Source organism: Mytilus californianus, unplaced genomic scaffold (genome assembly GCF_021869535.1).
Source record: "Mytilus californianus isolate M0D057914Y unplaced genomic scaffold, xbMytCali1.0.p SCAF_5, whole genome shotgun sequence".
NCBI lineage: Eukaryota > Metazoa > Mollusca > Bivalvia > Mytilida > Mytilidae > Mytilus > Mytilus californianus.
The window spans coordinates 30,966,609-30,991,928 of record NW_026262701.1 but is presented as its reverse complement, the minus strand read 5'-3'; the positions used below and the strand labels follow the sequence as shown (position 1 = coordinate 30,991,928).

Sequence of the window (25,320 nt, the reverse complement as noted above, 5' to 3'; positions counted from 1 at the left end):
ATCTGTCGATACCTATATTTTGACATTACACAAGGTCATGTTTTTCTCTGACTTTTTATTTCGTCTTTACACTAAATCATTTGGATATTGGATGTGTACTGATTGATATTTTAGTCTAAGATACATGCTTTTTTATTAGTTGTTATTGGCTTTGAACTAGCTGTCAGTAACTGCGAATACTCTCAGATCTGTACTTAGTGTCTATTTTGTTGTTAGGGATGAGGGATGGATATATATCCTGCCACGTTCTGTCTGTGCTTTTGTTTTATGTATTTCTTTGTATCGATCTGATGAGTTAAGCCTTTTTCAACTGTTTTTTTTAGTTTGTTCTTATTTTGTGCTGTTACAACTGTCCCAGGTTAGGGGGAGGGTTGAGCGCTCACAAACATGTTTAACCCGCTACATTCTTTATGTGCCTGTCCCAAATCAGGAGCCTGTAGTTCAGTGGTTGTCGTTGGTTCACGTCTGTCATATTTGTTTTTCGTATATTGTTTTGTTATAAATAAGGCCGTTAGTTTTCTCAATTGAATTGTATAATTTTTTTCATATCGGGGCCTTTTATAGCCGATTATACAGTATAGGTTTTCGCATTGTTGAAGGCCGTAGGGTTGCCTATAATTGCTTATATCCACTTTATTTGAACTTTGGTGGATAGTTGTCTCATTGGCAATTATACCACATCTCCTTATTTTTATAGTAATGTTTCATATATATTTTGTATGGTTGTTGCAATTATCTCTATTTTTTTCATGTGTGGAAAACGAGCATAAATAAAGCTAGGTGTATTTAAATGTAAATAATAGGTTCTTTTTACAAAATGCAGAATGAGTAGAACATGAGGTAGCCTAAGGATAACCTTAAAGCTGTTAAATCTTAAATATTTAAATATTTATAAAAAGAAATATCAGTATAATATTGGTTTGATTTCGATAGCCATCGAACATACATTTAAAACAATAAAATATAGCTATACCTCTTGTATGGATATTTATCGTTGAAAAGTTAAAACGCAAACGTAAAAAATATTCTATATGAAAAAAGTCAAAAGGTTAATATGGATGGGGGGTCTTAATTAAATCCATAGAATTTTTTAATAATTTGTCAAAATGTATTTTTTGTCATGCTTTTTTCCAAAATATAATAAAAAGTATGGGTCACCGGACTGTTATTTCACTCCACAGGTTCTGCAAAATTGTCAGATTTTGTATAGATTATGCATGGAAAATCCAATTTTGTGTGATAAAAAGAAAACTACATCATAGAATTTTAAGATAAAATGTGAAAAGATAGCTCTGACTTATAACATGCTTTCAGATAAGAATAATGTGCGTCACTGGACTTGTTTTCTTGCTACATATTACAATAGGTAAATTCACAACACTTTTTATTATAAAAATTACTTTATCTGAGTTATCTCCCCCACTATCTGAGTTACCTCCCCTTATGTGGGAAAGTTGAAAAAAAAATTAATCAAACAAAAATATTGTGTTTTTTTAGAAAATACAGCCGTAAATATGATAAAACAAATAATTTTCTATACTAACATGAAAATTCTTATACATGAATTACATACTACTCTAAAAGTTTGCACATTTCATTAAAGATCTAGACCAATTGTCATCTGCTACTCCAAAATCCAAGATGGAGGAAAACACCCCAGCCACCTTAAATCAACTACTATTCCGCTGAATTATTACCTGGATCAACACCTGTATGCACAAAGTCTTCAATACTTTCTTCCAGTTCCTAAAAATAGATAGGAAATTTATATTGCTTATCCGAGTAAAAATAAAGATTTTTGTCAAAAACCTATTGATAAAATTTGTGTTTTATTCATTAAAACATGTAAAAAATATTATCAATTGACGATTTGATATGTCAATCTCAACGTATTTCAGGAAGAATCACAGGCAACATGTAATTGCTTATCGAGTAATTAACTATTTTTAACCAGGACTCTCCATCATAAAACTTTACTCAGTACTATATAGTACTTGAAATTGATCGCAATGCCAGGAGGTTTACCTTTGGGAAATGTATGTGCATGGCTCCTTTCCTTTCTTTATCAAATCGTCCAGTTGTTACTTTATATACTAATTGTCCATGATGTGTTGCATCGCCTCGCTGGTCGTTTATATCAACTATGTCAATGCGACCAGAAAATTTCATTGGTTCTATGTTTGCAAAATATTTTATCTTCAAGGGAAAGAGTTTATACTTTGTCATTTGTATATTGTGCTCAAAACGAATTTCGATTTCTTCTCCGTCAATTAACCCGAACTCTTCGCTTGCTAATGGCCCTTGCGTATACCCTCGATCGTCTAATTCGGCAAGTCTTTGTTCGGCCTCACATGATTTTGTGCAGTGAATTATAACATCGTGAATATCCTCCTCATTTTGCCGACAAATAATTTTTACTTTTGTAAGATATGTAAGCCCATCCAGTATATTAGCAGCATTTTCTAGCTCTCTACTTGTTAACTCCTCAGATGAGGCAAAGCTAATTATTCTAAAACATACAGAAAAGATTCGAACAGTTATAAAAACATGATATTTCTGTAATCTATTACGATAAACGTAACATGCGTAAACACGGTATTTATCCTCTTTTTGTTGTTATTGTTATAACTTCAATTTATTTCATACATTTAACAACCAAAGTAGTGATTAGAACTATCAATTAAAATAAACTGCATGCACATCAGTCTTCATATGATTTTACATATATATCATTATTAAACCTAATGTTATCTTATCATGTTTTAATACCATATATTTAAAGATTTTAAAAATAGTGAAAGTGGGACATCACAGCTTGGACATATAATTAGCTATAGATAAAACTGTTAAAAGTCAAAATCTATTTTGGAATTGATGCACGAAATACAGCCTCTTCTTACGTTATATTGCTGTCTCTACTGCTGAAAATATTCATCATTTAAGGGTATTGTGAAAAGTTCAAGCATAAACGGAATTGTTTGAAATGTAAACAAAAAGAGACCGGCTGTGTCCTGTAGGGCAAAAGTCAATGCATAACAAACTAGGAAAAAACAAAGCAAATATTAATAAAATACACAAAACGAATAGAGATGAAATGAAAATTACACATACTTATATATGCAATGCCCTTTCTCTAGTGTAATCACACGAGACTTTGGATTCATTGGTTTTTGCTCGTGAAGTACAGATTTCCATTCTTTGTCGTCCGATTTCAGTATAACGTACAGCTTACCGTTATAAAATTGATGATCTGAAAGAAAAAGTAACGAGTTTAGTACGATTTAAATTCTGAATCTGCCTTTATTAAGGAGGCTCTTAGATAATAATTTCAAAAGGATAAGAATTATGTATTTTGTATCTTTGTGAATTGATATGCAGTTGACTATCTATAAAATCCCCATAATCTATTTTTTTTTCAATTTAATATCCCGGATTTGCGTAAGGAAATCCGGGACAAAGACTATTGTTGATTAGTTGTATGTAAATCTATAGAAATCTATTAACACGAAATTACTCCCTTCGACTTATTGACTTGCTATTTTTAGTGCTCTGAATTCGTTAGAATATGTGTGATCGTCATGTTCATTTAATTATTACTGTCGACTTCTGTGATTTAGGTCAAGCTAAATATGTTTTCCCAAAGTACGCTATTTTATTAATTTCTATTCGAAAACATACCTTGCCTAAAATTAATCTCTTTTGTTGAGGATTGTGATTTTGCTAAGACGATATCTGTCTTTACTCTACTTAAAACTTCAATTATATGTTGTTGGTTAGTTTTCTCAAGTTGTTGAATGAAATTGTCAAAATCAGTATCATTACAATTGATCAAATTATGTAAAACCAATCTATTCTTGTCTCCCATGGTTCGTAATACCTGTTAAATAAGTAAGAATTAACAGAATTAATTGGTGTTAAAGGGGCATTAGCTGTCAAATTCATGTTCACTAATTTGACTCAAATTCTCATATTAGATTTATAACGTACTAAAACATATATCCAAATTACAAAAAGTCTAAAATAAACAATTACAAATGCATGGACTCGATAATATGTATCAACATTCGTGTGTATTTTTATCTAGACGTCATCTAATTAACCATCGAGATGACCTCCGAAAACTGCCGACGGTCATGATATAAACATAAATATGAATATAAATAGATAGCGATCACGTGCAATTGGATTTTTCTAGGTCTGTTTGATCTTATATTGTAGGTTAAAAATTATGTTTATCATCGTTTTCATCTTTATAAGAATGATTTTTTTTTGGGTGGATCGAATTAATCAAGCAAATGGTTTATCCTTGTTTCACTTTCATTGTTGACCTTCTTTTCCTTTTAATAGCTGAATACATACGTAACCCATCTCCAGCTAAGTGGTTAAATTAAAGGTCAAATGAATACGGATTGAATGAGGTCGAATTATTCACTTGCAAGTGAATAATTTATCAGCGATGTTTCTTAGCTTATTTTTACCTATTTGAACCAAAATTCAACTTATTATTTCATTATTTCACTTTCATTAACGATTGAACAAAACAAATCATATTTTATATTTTTTTACATCTCGTAGCTAATGACCCTTTAACGTGTGTAAAACATTTGTAACTGGAAATATCACATCTTCATGTTCATTAGTTGTTTTAGAAAACACATGAACATTGCAGTAAAAAACACCGGATTTAAAAAATAAGGTTGAAATACTGTAGACATTAAACATATTAAAAAATGAATCATGTTGTGAAATTTAACTTATAATTTAATTCAAAGCACAACGTACTTTAAAGAACATTTTAACTTTACCTGATGATCTTTCGGTGCATCTTCACATATTGTTTGGATATGTTCGGCCATAATAGGTTTCATGTTGTTTATTATCCACCTACTGCATCTATATAATGTTTCTTGATTTGTTGTTAATCTGGTCACACCTTCCTTTTCCACTAATTAAAACCACAAACATATTTTATAATTGAATAATCACTTTCCCAACTCAATAGCAATTTTGATATATGTTATACATTACTCAAATATTATACACATATTATCTGTTTACTACTTATGCAAACTAGTCAAATGTTAAAAGCCTATCTTACTGGTATGGTTTTAAGTTTGAAATAAGTTGTACATGTGCACATTTTTTTCAAAATACCCATGAAAATGTCAAAGAGTTTCCATATGGCTTTTAACGACAAACGTCATAACCACACGACAAGCAAACCATAAGCTAAGACTTAACATGGAGTTAATTCTTTCACAGGACATACAAACATCAGATATCAACATGAAGTTAGTCAGATGAAAAAAGAAAAACAATTTACAGGAAATAAACGACAATCGCGGATATTGACATGACTTGGAATTAAATTAAAGAGTTGTGAATATTTGTCCATATACTGTGGTAAACTTGTGAATATTTGACAATATACTGTTATTTGCAGAACACGATCAAATCAACTCAGGATTTATCAGCAAGGGACATCTTTAACTTTTTAAACTGAATTTACCAAAGCAAAACGTAGAATTCAATGGATAAACTCTGTCATTCGTTATGGCTTTGAAAACGATATACAAGTGTTTCCATGGGAGGATGACATTAAATTTCGATTTCAAGTACATCCCTATGATAGCTTTATATTTTTGAATAACAAGTCATATATTGTTATAAAATGTCTAAATTTCAACTTATGATCTTAACAGTATCGATCGAAGGAGCCGGAAAAAACTTTATTTTGTCCATTTAAATATATGGTTTTATCTCTGTTTGGTTTCTTCTTTCAATAACTGTCCTTATCTTCATGTTTACATCAGATCTAATTTTAACTTTCTGTTATTACATTAACTTTTAATGTTATAAAATCAAAATAGAAAATATTATTATTTCTTCTCATTTTTTTCTTTTTTCACATTTCTTTGATTTCCTAGTTCAAGAAGGACAAAGTTATCAACAGTGAGAGAGAAGATACGTAGGGGCAATCAACAATAAGTCCAATAAAAACAAACAAAACCATGGCCATAAATAGTTAACACAAAGAAAAACAACAATACGAATAATCTACATAGAAAACTAGTGATTGAGCAACATTAACCCACACAAACACCGTGAGTAAACCAAGGTTCTCCAAAAGTTTTGGAAGTCATCCAACACTAGTGGCATCCGTTGTGTTACTTATGCAAGTGACAATACAGACTTCAGTCGCGTTCTGTAATATCACAAAAAGAGGAAACCAAAAAGCAATGTAAGGGTGGGTCGGTGCAATTTCAACAGTAAGAAATTTTCATCGGTTTGTGATTAGTCAGATCAAAACCATTATTTTATCATGTTTATGGCTATGGTTTTCTTTTTAATAAACGTGTTTTTGACTTAATAAAATAAATCTAAAAAGTTCCGGAAGAAATAACGTGACTTTTTACCGTCAAATTCATAAAAATTACTAGAAACGGTAAAATTTGAAAAAAAAATATTGATAAAACACTACAAGCAAACTTAGTATTGTGCATGCGTTGCACTGTAAATTGAGGTGATCTCGGGTACCTCGGAACGAAAGTTACATGTATAATACATGTGTTAGTTCTAGATTCTTCTTTTTTTTAGTAGTCAATGAGTTGCCATAGTCTTGAATATTTTATTGAAACTATCCTTTTATTATAAATTGAGATTACTTTAGGTTAATACATACAGTTGGGTGCAGACCAAGCATTACATAAAGTAAACTCACGTTAACGCCGCGTGCACATATTCCGTTAGTTCACTTCAATTTTCGCGTTTACTAGTAAACGCGCGTTTACTATAATTACGTTAACTTGGTCAAAATGGAAATTTCTAATGTCTACTCGAGTAAACGCGCGTTTACTCTGTGTCCGTTTAGTCAGTAGTAAACGGGCGTTTACTTCAGATTTCACAAGTTGATTTTTACGTGCACTTAAAAGTAAACGGGCGTTTACTACAGATTTCACAACTGTATTATTACGTGCACTTGAAAGTAAACGCACGTTTACTTTTCGCGTTAACTGATTGTGTACATTAAGAAATAAACTTCGTGTTCATTTGTAATTTAAAGTTTGTTTTAAGAACAACTTTTATCTTAATATTTTACGTATATGTGTTTCAAAACAGAACAATTCAACATCGCTTTTAATTCGAAATATTAACTTTTATTAATTACAAAAAATCAGTTCCAATAACTTTACTGAGTAGCAGATTTGCTATTTTAAGTTTTAAAAAGTTACATTTACAAAAATCGAGGCGGATAGATAGGTTATCCAACACATCGGAAACATATTTTATATGATGGGATATAAACATCATGATTTTCGTTGCTTCGTTCCCCATTTTTAACAGTCTCTTCCATAATACATGAATTTTTAATCGTAATTCACCTTGTTTGCATTGGACATACATGATATAAGATTCTGTTTTGCCAAATGTTCAATCGAAAATTGTACAGTGTATATATAGGGATATTGATAAGGTGTTGTATAAGTATGTACATTTGTACCATCTCGTCAATTTAGACAGACTTATCCATTACGATTATAAATGATATCGGGGACGTCCGAAAACATATACTCGTTGAACATGAATAACAAATGTGCCCCTATATAGATTAACATAATAAAGTGCAAATATGGTCAGTTTTGGTTGACACGGACAAATAATTTTTGTTATATGAGTCAGTCTGAGGTATGAAAACTACTGATATTTGTTTACGATTCAATATTTTGAATAAAAAGAGGACATGCTGGCACTATAAATTGATGCGAACCAAATTTTTTAGTCATTTTTTTCCAATATTGCTGTCATTTGTATAATACAATCCATCCTGATATAAAAATATAACTGATTTACTATGCGGCTATAAAGATTTACAAAATAAAGTGCAAATATGGTCAGTTTTGGTTGACGCAGACAAATAATTTTGTTATATGAGTCAGTCTGAGCTATGAAAACTACTGATATTTGTTTATGATTCAATATTTTGAATAAAAAAGAGGACATGCTGGCACTATATATTGATGCGAACCAAATTATTTAGTAATTTTTTTTTAATATTGCAGTCATTTGTATTATACAATCCATCCTGATATAAAAATATAACTGATTTACCATGCAGCTATTAAAATTTACATAATAAAGTGCAAATATGGTCAGTTTTTGTTGATGCGGACAAATAATTTTGTTATATGAGTCAGTCTGAGGTATGAAAACTTATGATAATTATTGACGATTCAATATTTTGAATAAAAAGAGGACATGCTGGCACTATAAATTGATGCTAACCTAATTTATTCGTAATTTTTTTTCAATATTGCTGTCATTTGTATTATACAATCCATCCTGATATAAAAATATAACTGATTTACTATGCAGCTATTAAAATTAACACAATAAAGTGCAAATATGGTCAGTTTTGAATGATGCAGTCAATTAATTTTGTTATATGAGTCAGTCTGAGGTATGAAAACTACTGATATTTGTTTACGATTCAATATTTTGAATAAAAAGAGGACATGCTGGCACTATAAATTGATGCGAACAAAATTATTTAGTAATTTTTTACCAATATTGCTGTCATTTGTATTATACAATCCATCCTGATATAAAAATATAACTGATTTACTATGCGGTTATTAAGATTTACATAATAAAGTGCAAATATGGTCAGTTTTTGTTGAAGCGGACAAATAATTTTGCTATATGAGTCAGTCTGAGGTATGAACACTACTGATATTTGTTTACGATTCAATATTTTGAATAAAAAGAGGACATGCTGGCACTATAAATTGATGCGAACCAAATTTTTTAGTAATTTTTTTTCAATATTGCTGTCATTTGTATTATACAATCCATCCTGATATAAAAATATAACTGATTTACTATGCAGCTATTAAAATTTACATAATAAAGTGCAAATATGGTCAGTTTTGAATAATGCAGTCAAATAATTTTGTTATATGAGTCAGTCTGATGTATGAAAACTACTGATATTTGTTTACAATTCAATATTTTGAATAAAAAGAGGACATGCTGGCACTATAAATTGATGTGAACCAAATTATTTAGTAATTTTTTACCAATATTGCTGTCATTTGTATTATACAATCCATCCTGATATAAAAATATAACTGATTTACTATGCGGTTATTAAGATTTACATAATAAAGTGCAACTATGGTCAGTTTTTGTTGAAGCGGACAAATAATTTTGTTATATGAGTCAGTCTGAGCTATGAAAACTACTGATATTTGTTTACAATTCAATATTTTGAATAAAAAGAGGACATGCTGGCACTATAAATTGATGCGAACCAAATTTTTTAGTAATTGTTTTTCAATATTGCTGTCATTTGTATTATACAATCCATCCTGATATAAAAATATAACTGATTTACTATGCAGCTATTAAAATTTACATACTAAAGTGCAAATATGGTCAGTTTTTGTTGATGCAGACAAATAATTTTGTTATACGAGTCAGTCTAACGTATGAAAACTTCTGATATTTATTGATGATTCAATATTTTGAATGAAAAGAGGACATGCTGGCACTATAAATTGATGCTAACCAAATTTCTAAGTCATTGTTTTCCAATATTGCTGTCATTTGTATTATACAATCCATCCTGATATAAAAATATAACTGATTTACAATGCAGCTAATGAGATTTACATAATAAAGTGCAAATATGGTCAGTTTTGGTTGACACAGACAAATAATTTTGTTATTTGAGTCAGTCTGAGATATGAAAACTACTGATATTTGTTTATGATTCAATATTTTGAATGAAAAAAGGACATGCTGGCACTATATATTGATGCAAATCAAATTATTTAGTAATTTTTTTTCAATATTGCTGTCATTTTTTATTAATTTTTTACCAATATTGCTGTCATTTGTATTATACAATCCGTCGAGATATAAAAATATAACTGATTTACTATGCAGCTATTAAGATTTACATAATAAAGTGCAAATATGGTCAGTTTTGAATGATGCAGTCAAATAATTTTGTTATATGAGTCAGTCTGAGGTATGAAAACTACTGATATTTGTTTACGATTCAATATTTTGAATAAAAAGAGGACATGCTGGCACTATAAATTGATGCGAATCAAATTATTTAGTATTTTTTTACCCAATATTGCTGTCATTTGTATTATACAATCCATCCTGATATAAAAATATAACTGATTTACTATGCGGTTATTAAGATTTACATAATAAAGTGCAAATATGGTCAGTTTTTGTTGAAGCGGACAAAAAATTTTGTGTTACGAGTCAGTCTGAGGTATGAAAACTACTGATATTTGTTAACGATTCAATATTTTGAATAAAAAGAGGACATGCTGGCACTATAAACTGATGAGAACCAAATTTTTCAGTAATTTTTTTCCAATATTGCTGTCATTTGTATTATACAATCCATCCTGATATCAAAAATATAACTGATTTACTATGCAGTTATTAAGATTTACATAATAAAGTGCAAATGTGGTCAGTTTTGGTTGATGCAGACAAATAATTTTGTTATATGAGTCAGTCTGAGGTGTGGAAACTACTGATATTTGTTTATGATTCAATATTTTGAATAAAAAAGAGGACATGCTGGCACTATATATTGATGCGAACCAAATTATTTAGTAATTTTTTACCAATATTGCTGTCATTTGTATTATACAATCCATCCTGATATAAAAATATAACTGATTTACTATGCAGTTATTAAGATTTACATAATAAAGTGTAAATATGGTCAGTTTTGGTTGACGCAGACAAAAAATTTTGTTATATGAGTCAGTCTGAGGTATAAAAACTACTGATATTTGTTTATGATTCAATATTTGAAGAAAAAAAAAGAGGACATGCTGGCACTATATATTGATGCGAACCAAATTATTTAGTAATTTTTTACCAATATTGCTGTCATTTGTATTATACAATCCATCCTGATATAAAAATATAACTGATTTACTATGCAGTTATTAAGATTTACATAATAAAGTGCAAACATGGTCAGTTTTTGTTGACGTGGACAAATAATTTTGTTATATGAGTCAGTCTGAGGTATGAAAACTACTGATATTTGTTTATGATTCAATATTTTGAATAAAAAGAGGACATGCTGGCACTATAAATAGATGCGAACCAAATTTTTAAGTCATTGTTTTCCAATATTGCTGTCATTTGTATTATACAATCCATCCTGATATAAAAATATAACTGATTTACAATGCAGCTAATGAAATTTACATAATAAAGTGCAAATATGGTCAGTTTTTGTTCATGCGGGCAAATAATTTTGTTATACAAGTCAGTCTAACGTATGAAAACTGATATTTATTGACGATTCAATATTTTGAATAAAAAGAGGACATGCTGGCACTATAAATTGATGCTAACCAAATTTATTCGTAATTTTTTTTCAATATTGCTGTCATTTGTATTATACAATCTGTCGTGATATAAAAATATAACTGATTTACTATGCGGCTATTAAGATTTACATAATAAAGTGCAAATATGGTCTGTTTTGGTTGACACGGACAAATAATTTTGTTATATGAGTCATTCTGAGGTATGAAAACTACTGATATTTGTATTTTGAATAAAAGGAGGACATGCTGGCACTATAAATTGATGCGAGCCAAATTTTTTAGTATTTTTTTTTCAATATTGCTGTCATTTGTATTATACAATCCATCCTGATATAAAAATATAACTGATTTACTATGGAGCTAATAAGATTTACATAATAAAGTGTCAATATGATCAGTTTTGTTTGATGCGGACAAATAATTTAGTTATACAAGTCAGTCTGACGTATGAAAACTTCTCATATTTGTTAACGATTCAATATTTTGAATAAAAAGAGGACATGCTGGCACCATAAATTCATGCGAACACAATTTGGTAATGATTATTGTCCAATATTGCTGTCATTTGTATTATACAACCCATCTTGATATAAAAATATAACTTATTTACTATGCGGTTATAAAGATTTACATAATAAAGTGCAAATATGGTCCGTTTTGGTTGACGCGGAAAAATAATTTTGTTATGAGTGTCAGTCTGTGCTATAAAAACTACTGATATTTGTTTACGATTCAATATTTTGAATAAAAAGAGGACATGCTGGCACTATAAATTCATGCGAACAAAATTTGGTAGTCATTATTTTCCAATATTGCTGTCATTTGTATTATACAACCCATCCTGATATAAAAATATAACTTATTGACTATGCGGCTATAAAGATTTACATAATAAAGTGCAAATATGGTCCGTTTTGGTTGACGCAGACAGATAATTTTGTTATGAGTGTCAGTCTGAGGTATGAAAACTACTGATATTTGTTAACGATTCAATATTTTGTATAAAGAGAGGACATTCTGGCATTATAAATTGATGTAAACCAAATTTTTTAGTCATTTTTTTCCAATATTGCTGTCATTCGTATTATACAATCCATCCTGATATAAAAATATAACTGATTTACTGTGCGGCTATAGAGATTTACTTGATGAAGGGCAAAATATGGTCAGTTTTGGTTAATGAGGTCAAATAATTTTATTATACGAGTCATCCTGAGTCGGACAGTCTGAGATGTGAAAACTGCTGGATTTTGGTGATGATTTAAATATTTGAATTAAAAAAAAGGACATGATTGAACTGTTTACTTTGTGCGGAAAAAGAAATTTACTATGATTAGTTTCAATTAATTAAAGAGGTGTAATAATATTATGAATTAACTGTAATCGTCAATATGTCAATCGAAAATGAACAGTTGGTCATTTAATTTTGCTGTACTTTATCATTTGATATTTAAAGTCAGTGTATCCAGGATACGATGACATTTTGCGTTAACGCGTGTTTACTACAAACAGTAAACGTGCGTTCACTTTTGACGTAATTAGAAGACGCGCCCTTTTTCACGTTAACACGGAAGTAAACGCGAAAGTAAACGCCCGTTTACTCTTTACAAAATTAGAAGACGCGCCGATTTTGCGTTAACGCGGAGGTAAACGCGAAAGTAAATGCCCGTTTACTTTTTATGTCTACTGCAATTTCGGAGTTAACGCACAGTTAACGCGGCGTTAACTTGAAGTGCACGCGAGTAAACGCCGCGTTAACTTTTTCCGCCCGTCTACATGTAATGCTTGGTCTGCACCCAACTGTAGTCTTTACTTACGAAACCATCCAAGATTGTATAGTATCACCTCAATGTCTGACTTAGTGACTGTTTCACTTGCCACTTCAAGGTAGGATCCGATAGCTTTGATATATTTTAAGTTGCTATTCAGTTGTGCATCTATCTCAACACCTACCTTATTCCAAGATACAATCTAAAATTATCAAAATTAATTATTTTGTTTACTTGATTTGAGTATATCATATAAGAAGATATTTTTGATTTCATAAAAGTGGTTATAGTCAATTATTGTTGAAAATAAAAATGACACTCTATAAAAATGCCCGACGCATTTTGCCTGATATACCCCCATTATGAATTTTCTTAAAACCAGTGTTTTTAAACTTTAAAATATATATATAACTTTCAGTTACTTCTAATGAAAATCGAAACCCCCACATTCTATTTGACACTGGCACACATAAACTTAAATTTTTGGTAGCAATGTTATATTTCTGAAGCTTTCCCGAAGCAAACGAAGAATTAAATTCACATTGTAACAATAGAAACTGAATGATGATTACTACGTTAGTCCATATAGATAAAAGGGATAAAAAGACCTGCTGATAGTTGCCTCATTAGAATCACAATACATCCTCTTATTTTTTATAAATATTTATTCCAGTAAAATTTCCTAAGAAATAGATATTTTCAGATTGAAAGACAACTTTGAACTCCTTAAGAGCATACAATACATATACATGTAATGACGTTGCTAAAGTAAAATGTTATTTTTCGCGATGTGAAAAAGTATAACAAAAATACCGAAATCCAGGGTAAACTAAAAAAGGGGGAAATCCATAAAGCTGACAAAATCAAACGTTGGCATGGTAAGCCTTTAACAATCAACGAAATGAATGGAAAAACAACTGATATATTCCTGACTCGGTACAGGTATTTTCCCAAGAACATGTGAGATATCGAGGAAAATGTATGTGTTCTACTGATTTTAATCATAAGCTAGAAACGAGTTCATGGCCTGTTTTTTATCAAAATATAGCTTAATTTTGTTAAAAGATTATTTCTACCAACTTTGAGGAAAAATATCATCGATGATGTTTTTATTTTAAATTAGATAATTACACCATGTACACAAAAAAATACAGGTTTATTATGAATTCATGAAAATTTAATAAAATTTAATCATAAGAATAGTTTCACACATTTGTATTACAAACAACTGCTCGTGAATCTCTTTTGAAACAAAAAAGTTGCGTCTTTCTACCCAAAGTGTTCAAATGTCCAAAAAACAGGAGTTTGGGCCCTCAATGTTCTTCAACTTCGTCATCTATTTTGAACCTTTTAATTTTCTTATTCGAGCGTCAGGAATAAATCTTTTGTAGTATGGTATTTATAATAAGTTTATCGTAAACATGTTACACCCCGTCACATTCTGTATATGCATGTGTTTCAAGTCAGGAGCCGGTAGTTCAGTGGTTGTCGCTGGTTTATGTCTGCATATTTTTATTTCGTAAATTGGATTGTTATAAGTTAGGCCAGTTTTTTTCTCCTTAAGATTGCTTTAAATTTTTCAAGTTGCTGCTTTTATAGTCCACTATACGGTATGGTATTTTCTCATTGTTAAAGGCCGTACTATGGCATATACTAGTAAATGTACACTTTATTTGAACCTTGGTGAATAGTTGTTTCATTCGCCATCTTACTGCATCTCCTTATTTTTATAACAATAAAGATGAAAAAAACAATCAACAGTTAACATGGTCAAAATGAAAATTATATAGAAAAATGAGATGAAGCAACACTTACCCACGACCAATTGAGTCTAAACTCAGATGGCTTACTCTTCTACTGACACCAGTAATATTATAATTGATTATGGATACTTTATTCAATGCTGATGATTAAATCAGGTTCCCAAAACTGAGACAGGCAAATGCGTAAGTGGCAGTGTTTTTGTTAATATTACCTTCGATAACACTTTACTTGTATTAGGAAATGTCATCGGTGGAATAGATATCTTTATATTCCGGTCGTCGTGCAATTCATATGTTAGTCCTTTTTCATCAACTTCTACTTCGTGGCGTCTGTACCTTGCAACTGCTATACACTGTAGACAAACAAGGTCTCTGACAGGGATAGAAGCACCGATAAAACTTACATTCTGAAATTAAAATTAACACATAACGTCTTCAACGATATTTATTAGTAAAACAACGTGGTAAATCGTTAGTTAAATGAGCAATAAAACGAGAACCACATGTGCCGCAGGAGCTGTTAACCCTTTTGGAACCCATGAGATCACACTGAGTTTTGGTAGGGTTCGTGTTGCTCAGTCTTTAGCTTTCTATATTGTCAGTTGTAGATAGTTGTTTGTCTTTTCGTTTTTCGTTCTTTGTCATGGCTTTGTCAGTTTGTCTAAAGTGTTGTATCTGCCGCTTCTTTTTGTTTTATTTAAATGTAATGGAAAGACGCATATTCTTATTATTTACCAGTTGATTTTATTTTTGATGAGGATTTGACGTTTAACAGAATTACATTTACTCAGAACAAAAAGTAATCTTATTCTGACAACTTGAAAGTTTAATTAAACCAAAGTGAAAAGTATAGTAAAATTTAAATGTGTGTAGTGAAAATATTTTTCTGATTATTACATCAGATTCTCTTTGAAATTTTATATTTTGAGAAGTTATTTTATTACATAAAAAATAGATATTGTAACGATAGCTTATAATTACAACTTTATATTTGCATGTGATCTGGTTGGTTGTCATTTAAAATTGTCTCGAATGTTTAGATGAACTTACTTAAAAAGTCTGTATGCAATACATATTCTTATGTTCTAGTAAAATTAGTTATAAGTAGTATATTAAATTATTTACTAAACTTACAGCGGCATCAGGTATGTTTATTGAAGGTGCTGCAACACCTTCAGCCCAGCAGTCACCTTTGTAATACTTTATTGTTGGTACTAAAGATGATTTATGAGATACTACCGGTATGTACACAAGGATTGGAACCTAGATGTAAAAACAAATAGATGATTTTTTGCAATGTTCAAGCAACAAACTCTTAAACAACTAACTATTTACTACATCGAATCATTAAACAGAGCTTTTTAAACAAATATGGGAATCGTAGATACAAAAAAAAATAAATAAATTCACTCATTTAGGTTATTGAAAGTTGTACTTTGTGAAGTACCCCACTGAATCCAACAACCAATTTACCGAAGATGATATAATACAAACCTTGATTCCTTATTGATAATACAGTTTTTTCTGATTGGTGGATTGGTTTTTCAACATACAAGCGATATTTTAATCCACTCATACGGTCTGATATGTTTTTGTACTCATATAAAACAGAATTTATACGGAACCTATATAAAAAGCATATTGCTTAACTTTTTTATTGCATTTCAGATATATTAAGCATGTCTGTCACTCAGAAACAAAAAAATCAGTGAGTGATTGTAAATATAACTCATATATCCCAGTTATCTTGAGATTTAGGATACGACCGAAACTAAGACGTCTGATTCATATATTGACACGCATCAATATTGACACAGATGGTTGGAGCTAGAATATACGACAAACGTGATTAATTCAAACTTCGATTTGGCAACTTTTCATTTATCAACAAGACAATACTCCTAATTCAATCATATGGCGTTTTATACATACTTCAATTGATGCATTACGTTCGTGCATGTTTACACTATACAGACTGCATGAACATGATTGTGCTCCAAACACAGTTATGTAAATAATCGACACTACAAAGTTTTATAGTGTCCATCAACAATTGATTGACCGATACGATGTGTCGATGTCTCAAATCACTAGCGACATGTTTTCTTTGTCTTAGATATTTTAATACCAGAAAAGACGAAAAATATGTAATTTTACCGATTGTATCTTATTCTCGATTTTGAAATACGTTTGTTTAACATTTTGTGATGTATAGCAGGTGATAGTTTAAGATATAGATACCTGGGGTAAAAATTATATCATAACAAAGGTACAACTTATGTATTTATTGATACATAGCGTTTTGCTACAATAGAATATACTATCAGAAAATTTCGATTTTTCAGTTATAAAATACTATAACGCATCCATCCATGCTGTATTTTTCGTGGAGTTTTTACATAACCTAATCATTCAGACCTTATAAACAGAAATGCACGTGCTACATAAAAAGAGATTATTTACGGACGGAAAATCTCACATCTTTGAGATGAAAACACTGAGATAATTATATTGATTACTTTTTACAATGAGAAATTATTTCCAAACTTGCAGTTTTTAAGTTCATTGCCACCGCTGTGCTTTAATTAAACATTTATGCCTATTAGTTATTATTTATTATTGACATTTGTTCCCTATTTTAAAACCGTGTATTGTTCACGCTGTTATGTGTTACATTGTATACATTTTTATCTCACAAGCACTTATCTGTAGAAAAATTCTCTGTATACTTTTACAAGTTAATTAACGGTATATGTGTATATAATGTTAGAGACAAGTGCGTGTGCTCAATTCAGTATAATTTAAGAATTTTCAGACTTTTGACGTAAAATTATTAAGGGCATCTAAATATGATCTACAAGACATAAAAAAAGAGATGTTTAAAAATAATCTCCCATCTTCAGCATGTTATGGCGTCGATATCTTTTTTGAAGATAGTGATTTTTTATTTTTGGAATATAACGTAATATGAAAACTTTCCAGAACTAGAAATGATACATTGAACTGCGGAATTTCTTTTTGACTACCTTTAAATATAAGTATGAAAAGAAAAGTTTGAATTTTAAGTCATATTCGATTAATGCCATAAATAAAAATGAAAGTCTTTCAATCGATTTTACTGAAAAATAAAATAGTACTGAATCATGGTAGCACCTTATCATCAAATTATTTCAATCAGCTGACAAACTTTAGTTTAGATTGTATGACTTAAAAAATAATAGAATGTTAGGGGAAATTGAAAAATAAATACATTGATTAAAGTGACTGGCCTTCAATTCATTCTATATTTGTAAGATTATTGATATGTGAAAATGTTGACTAGAGACAAAAGCCAAAATATCAATACCTCAAACTTGATTGATTTTTCTTCGTTTGCATTAATAGTTATTAAGCCTGATATAGCCTGCTCATCAATAAATTCCAAACAGTTGTCTAAGAGATGGTAGGAATCTGCTGCTTCACATGAGATATCACTTCTATTCAAACTTCCAGGAGTAGCTAGAATTACACAACATATTCGTTGATTGAAACGACTCGTTCCTTTAATGTCATATCTACAATAGATTGCGATGAGATTGTTACTGCTATGGAAGAAAATTCGGAAAAAATTATTGTGTTCATATCATATTTTAGTTGCTATTGTGTTACTTACTATGGAAACGCATTTATTTTACATAATTTTGGTTTTGTTTTCGCTTTGGTCACTCATAACCATTGAAGATTTCAAGTGTTACAGTAAGTTTATATTATTGAGGGTGAAAAAAATAAATTCCATTTCCAATTATTGAAGTGATGAAAATGAAACTGTTATACTATATGACTTTTTTTTTATTTCATCTCATGCTAATTTATTTGAATTTCTAGTAACTGTAAGTGACCTTGGTGGCCGAGAAGTCTAAATACTCGAACTACTTATCACTAGCCTGTCGACACTGATGTTGTAAGTTTGAATCCCGTACATGGCAGGTGCGCTCGTCTCCAATCTTATTTGACTAATATTGTCAGTTTTCCTACCGAAGGTCGGTGGTTCTCACCGGGCTTCCTCCATCAATTAAAACTGACCGCCAAGAAAAAGCACAATAGTGCTGAAAGTGGCGTTAAACACCAATTTATGTTATTCTCATAATTTTAAGTAAAATATCAAACAGGTTTCTCCTTTCAAACTTACCTATCGAAAAATAACATTATGGTCGGTGTGTCAGAGGTTTGATCGAACATGTGTATTGGAATTCGACAAAAAAACTTGCAAGAGTAATGTATTTAAGATATTTATTTATTTTTTTTATTTGGTGTTACCAGTTTTGTTCATTCATTGTAAGCATAATGAACCTTCAAAAGCCTTAAGACTTTATTGTAATTGTATAACTAATTCGCTACATTTCAGTTGCTTTTACAGGTAATGACACTTATATTTATCTTTGCATCTGAATTTCAAAACTTACACAAATAAGGGCCATTTTTGCCAACTAGGGTGCTGTCTTTCAAAACATTCTGTTTCATCTGACCCAATTACATTTTCTACTCTCTCATTTTCTGTGCCATTTGATTTATTTGTATCACTATTTCCATACTTATCATTGTTCATCAGTCTTAATTTTTTAACCTCTATCTGTTCGAGTGTATTTGTCCATGATACCAAATGCTCTTCCAAATTAGCAATATCCTCTTTACAATAGTCAACTTGTGTTTCTGATCTTAATACAATTTCCTCCGTCCTAGCAATTAGTTCTTTTAGTGCATGATCTTGTCTTCCAAGTAATTGCTTATTTCTAAATTGATTAAGTTTCTTTTGGGCAATGGTTATTCTAAGAAAAAAATGATATTTTAAAAACAAGCATTGTAACCACATGTTAAAATATGATGTAGCAGATAATTATTCCTTTCTACTGAAGTTTCATCAAAGAGTTGAAAATATAATGAACATTCAGTCTTAAGGAGAACAAAATTTAGTTATTTCATATTTCTGTGTTTGTCGTTTAAACATTAATTAACTATGTTTGACATTCAAACTTAAACGCTGCATACTTAAGCTAAAAAAAAGGCAACTTTTGTCAGAAAATTATTACCATTAATACTTGAAACTGGTAAACTAGAAAATAAGGTAATATTTTAGTATTCCAGTTCAATTTGAAAAAAAGTAATATCCGTAACGTAAAAATGCATTGAACATTTTTGCCTATTTTCTACGCAGAAAGGTTTCTGTTTAGATGCACATTCATCTTAGTATTTCCTTACGAATTTATTCAACGCCTTATGAGTGTCCATGCATACATATGAGTTTATTTATTTAAAGTTTTATTCTTATTTCAAAACTAACCTTGAGTTGTCTTCAACTGTTGACAAATCTCTTTTCAAGCATTTAGATTCTGTTGAAAAAATATTGTGAAGGAAAATTCAAGTACTTTAATGTCTAATTAACAAACATGAGTAGATGTTCTCCTTTCAGACTTAACTATCGAAAAATAATATTATGGTCGGTGGGTCAGAGATTTGTTCGAAAATATGTATCGAAATTCTGCAAAATACTTGCAAGAGTAATGTATTTAAGATATTTTTTTTTTTGTGTTACCAGTTAAGGAGTTTTAAAGCTTTGATGTCGACTATAGCAGTTTACCGGAGAACCTGATATCACCTCCAAATTTTGGTGGGTTCATGCTGTACAGACCTTAGTTTTTATTGTAGTATTTTTTATTTGTGTTTTGTCCTTTCGTCGTTTTCGTTTTCTGTCATGTTACGTTAGTGTTTCTCTTCCAAGTACGATTTTGACTGTACCTTAGATATCTTTCACCCCTTTTTATGTATTTATAGTTCATATGATGGCCGTACTTTATAGCGATGAAGGTTGTTATGCGTGATACATATAATGTACATGTATAATATATATTTTTCCTAGAATATTGGTTAGATTTAGTCGCAAATTATGACAAATTTCGTATTTATGAAAATATAATTTCCTGATACTAGGCAGATGCTGTTTATAATCTACTAAAAGTCAAAATCCTTTTCATTATGTATAATTTAGGTTAGTATTTTTACAAGCTCACATGACTGGTTTTTAAAAATTTGTTCTATGAATGTTTTTATTCATGTTCCATTTAGTCATGACTAAGGGCAGATAAAATGCAATATAGTTTCCATAACCACTATATCTCATGGAAGCGGAAGCATGAATGCATTACTAACGTTTACTAACAATTGTGTTGTACAATTAGACCGCGAAATGATGTATTTTGAATGACAATGGTGGCCATGTGTTTTTATGGCTTGGTTTTCTGCTATAACTTTTCGAGAAAATCATAATGCATTATGTTTTCTATACAGCTTGGTAGCCTTTTCCGAAACTTGGTACATGTTTTAAATATCAATTGCTTATGTTTATATAGGTGCCAAACAGATTGTTGATGGTTTGAGTTAACTACAACAAAAATTAGAAGAATTTTGTTACACTATCTTTCATCCGTTATTCCTAAATATCATCATTATATTCATGTACAACATACCTGGAAGCATATGTTCCTTGATGATCTCTTGCAAGTTCTCTGCTATCTCAATATCATATTCCTTGATGATATCCCTGACTTCATCTAGTTTGGTTGTTATTTCACAAACATAATCTGCCACGATTTGAATATTTATCTTTACTTTGTCTAATATTTGAGTAACTGATGACATTATTTCATTGTCTTGTTCCAGGATTGATGGCGGTTGTAATTTTGCTAGCATTTTTAATTGATAATCAAGGAGCTTTAAAGCTTTGATGTCAACTATAGCATCTTCCTATGAGGAATAAAAAATGTTAGAATAGACAATAATCCAGACCGTACCTATTATTTGTTTATAAATTTTTCCATCAAATTCAAATACATTGTTTTCTAAAATGATTCTAAACAAATATTTATATATTTATGTATTGATATATGGACCGGCGGAGCACTGACTTTGAAGTTTGATTTGTCAAATCTGTCATAGGCTCGTTTAACCGCACTCAATAAGGCTTCTTGAGGTAGATTAGTAAACATCTGTGTTATATCATACGATACCAACAGGCTATTTGCAATAGGTTTTAATTTCTCAATGATATTAATGAACGATGTAGTATCTTTTATATATGTAGACTGATTTTGAACTATTGGTATAAGAAAATAGTCAACGTAATGACCTATAAGTTCAGTTACAGAACCGCACTGTGATATAATTGGTCTACCAGGTGGAATGATATTTAATTCATTTAATCCATCATGTTGTATTTGTTTAAACGTCTCAGTTTCATGACGTTGAATTTTTGGGAGAATATAAATTCTCCCTAAACGTGCATCTCTTAATTTTTGACCATTTGTTAAAAATTTGAATGATATATTGTCGATTATGCCTTGGTCGTATAATGATTTAACATACTCAATGACCTTGATTTTCAGTTCTGCCATGTTAAATGAATCTAATTGGCAGTAATGTTGAGTATTTAGTTGTCTTGTGACTTCTGATATGTAGTCTAGCCTGTCTAAAATAACACAATTTGAATTTTTATCTGCCTTTTTTATTACTATTGTTTCATCGGATGTCGATATATGTTCAGTCAAGAGAAAACTGAACTTCATCCATTTCGTAGCAATACAGGATATAAACCTGCCTCTACGTGCCATACGTTGGAAAATTATATCGATTTAACAAAACTTGAATTATCTTTTCTACCAATAGAAAAACATGTAAAAAACAATCTTACTGAGGGTGAAAGAATAGCACTACGCAATTTGAAAAAGGATGAAACAATAGTAATAAAAAAGGCAGATAAAAATTCAAATTGTGTTATATTAGACAGAATAGACTACATAACAGAAGTCACAAGACAACTTAATTCTCAACATTACTGCCAATTAGATTCATTTAACATGGCAGACTTGAAAACCGAGGTCATTGAGTATGTTAAATCACTATACGAACAAGGCATAATCGACAACATATCATTTAAATTTTTAACAAATGGTCAAAAATTAAGAGATGCACGTGTAGGAAGAATTTATATTCTCCCAAAAATTCACCGTCTTGAAACAGAGACGTTCAAACAAATACAAGATGATGGATTAAATGAATTAAATATAATTCCACCTGGCAGACCAATTATATCACAGTGTGGTTCCGTAACTGAACTCATTGGTCATTACGTAGATTACTTTCTTATATCAATAGTTCAAAATCAGTCTACATATATAAAAGATACTACATCGTTCATTAATATCATTGAGAAATTAAAACCTATGGCAAATAGCCTTTTGGTTTCGTATGATATAACACAGATGTTTACTAATCTTCCTCAAGAAGCTTTATTAAGTGCTGTTGAACGAGCTTATGACAGTTTTGACAAAAATGATCATCCCAAGCTTAACTGCCGAAACACTAAAGTAATGTCGTGTCCTATCATGCAATATGGGATGTGTGGTTGCATGGGTGTTGTATAATAACAAAATAACAAAATGTTGGACATTTTTATCCTTTGGACAGACAAACATAACGTTTTAATTTCTAAAATAATATCACAAGCGGATTTTTATAAACACATTGAGAATATTTCTTTTAACATAAGTTTGATCTAAATTTGTGTTTATCTAATTTAAAAACAAATTATGGATGATTTGTTAATAATAATTGGTACAAATAACCTTCAGAGATAAGCAGGTAAAATGTCAATTTTACAAAGAGGGGTACATGAACTCGTTTTCAAGTTAATGATAAAATTTAGTCAAAAAATGAATCTTTTTTGCGATATGTCACAGTTTGACGTCGCGAAAAGTAACATTTGACGCTAGCGACAGCATAACCATCACCCTCCCCCACCTTGTAACTGTATCGTATGCCCTAAAAGTAGTCTTGTTAAACAATGATTCGACAATGCTCAAGCAAGTCATGCAGGTCAATTTATTTTAACATTAGAACCAAAAATGACAAATACTTTTAACTATGATTTCAAATGAATAGGAAAATAATTTTAGATGCAAAGATGCAGCACGAATTAAATAAATCAGTGAATGAAAGTTAAACCTTAGAAATATTAAAATCAATTCAAAATTATAAACTATTTTCTTAGATATTCTTCAACTTGAAATACCGGTATAATCGATACATTTTTACATTGTTTTATAAGACCAAAGTTATTTGAGAATCAAAGAATCTGAGACAGGATATTAACATAAGAGATTATATCTGTTGAAAATTATCGTAGTCTTTCGACGTTAATATAAACATTATAAGTCCATGTATAGAAGGGTAATCATAGGTTTTAAAACATTCTGATTTTCTGGAACTCAAACCAGAGCAGTAAAATATGCAAACAACACTTGATGAATTTTATGCATCCGGAGCGGTTTACAGGATCTACGTTCATCAGGAACGTTCAAAGCCGAAAACTTGAAAACCGAGGATGTTTACGAACCAAAACAGTTTAAGAGCTGTATGACTAAAGGATGCTCTCACGAAATAGCTAAACAATCTAAATTACACTTACAAAATTACATTTGATAGCCACTGTACGACTTTATAGAAAAACAAAACAATTGCCTGAAATTATGTCTTGTTTTGTTTATCACTTTCACACATTATTGTCAATAGCATATAATGGAATTTAAAACTGGATATTTCTATAAAACGAATAGTATTACATTTTTAGATTTATCATGAATTTTTTTTTACCCATTCAATTAGTTTGCTGGATATATTTCAAATGTTGTGATGTTTTATAGTTTATAAATGTCGTTAACAAATCAATACTTAGATGACTTACATCAATTCGTTTTACAGATGAGATTGCTTAAATGCTATGTAAGCTAAACTATGATTTATTAAAACCTAAGTGTCAGTGCAAAGCATTTAACATGATAACTTTACTCTACGTTCAATAAAATATAAACTGATAACGAAAACGTTATCTCATATAGGCATCTCAATGATAAACAAAAAAATTAACAACAAAAAAAAACTTACAGACTTTTTCGCATCCATTGTTATCAACAAATATCACATATGAGTAGATTTAACGAAGTGTAATTCATAACCTAATAAGTCATTATTTTAACAGGTATAATTATTGTTAGTTAATGGTTCAGATGTTTCATTGTAATTTAATTCAACACATGATCAGTTCTGTTCAATGTTTAAAGTGTGTATAACACACTTTTTTATATAGGTATACTTTTAATATGAAATAGGATAGTTGTGCTCTAATGAATCATTGATACAATTCAGTAAATGTACAATACATTCGTATATTTCGAATATCCTACTGAAATGTAAAAGCATTACAACTGTATTTTCAATTTTAATCAGGTAAATTTTCCATTACATGTTCATTTCTAAACAACGTTTACAAAGATAATACTGAGATCTATATAAGTTTGAATAGAGTAATAACAATAATTTCTT

The 25,320-nt window shown here is 30.1% G+C and overlaps 1 protein-coding gene across 1 annotated transcript in view; it reads right to left on the bottom strand.

Moving 5' to 3' along the window:
• Positions 1 to 24,974, bottom strand: part of LOC127701130 (uncharacterized) — a 28,897-nt gene extending 3,923 nt beyond the window's left edge. The window contains exons 1-13 of the mRNA XM_052204921.1: positions 24,883 to 24,974; positions 21,411 to 21,687; positions 20,228 to 20,276; positions 19,353 to 19,715; positions 18,257 to 18,464; positions 16,045 to 16,173; positions 15,123 to 15,317; positions 13,196 to 13,349; positions 4,806 to 4,945; positions 3,679 to 3,877; positions 3,112 to 3,250; positions 2,026 to 2,509; positions 1,698 to 1,746 (exon numbers count right to left, since the gene is read on the bottom strand). Of these exons, the coding sequence (XP_052060881.1) occupies positions 1,698 to 1,746; positions 2,026 to 2,509; positions 3,112 to 3,250; positions 3,679 to 3,877; positions 4,806 to 4,945; positions 13,196 to 13,349; positions 15,123 to 15,317; positions 16,045 to 16,173; positions 18,257 to 18,464; positions 19,353 to 19,715; positions 20,228 to 20,276; positions 21,411 to 21,687; positions 24,883 to 24,900 (2,404 nt within the window). The 5' untranslated portion in view covers positions 24,901 to 24,974. The remainder of the gene's footprint in view (positions 1 to 1,697; positions 1,747 to 2,025; positions 2,510 to 3,111; positions 3,251 to 3,678; positions 3,878 to 4,805; positions 4,946 to 13,195; positions 13,350 to 15,122; positions 15,318 to 16,044; positions 16,174 to 18,256; positions 18,465 to 19,352; positions 19,716 to 20,227; positions 20,277 to 21,410; positions 21,688 to 24,882) is intronic.
• Between the last annotated feature and the right edge of the window lie 346 nt (positions 24,975 to 25,320).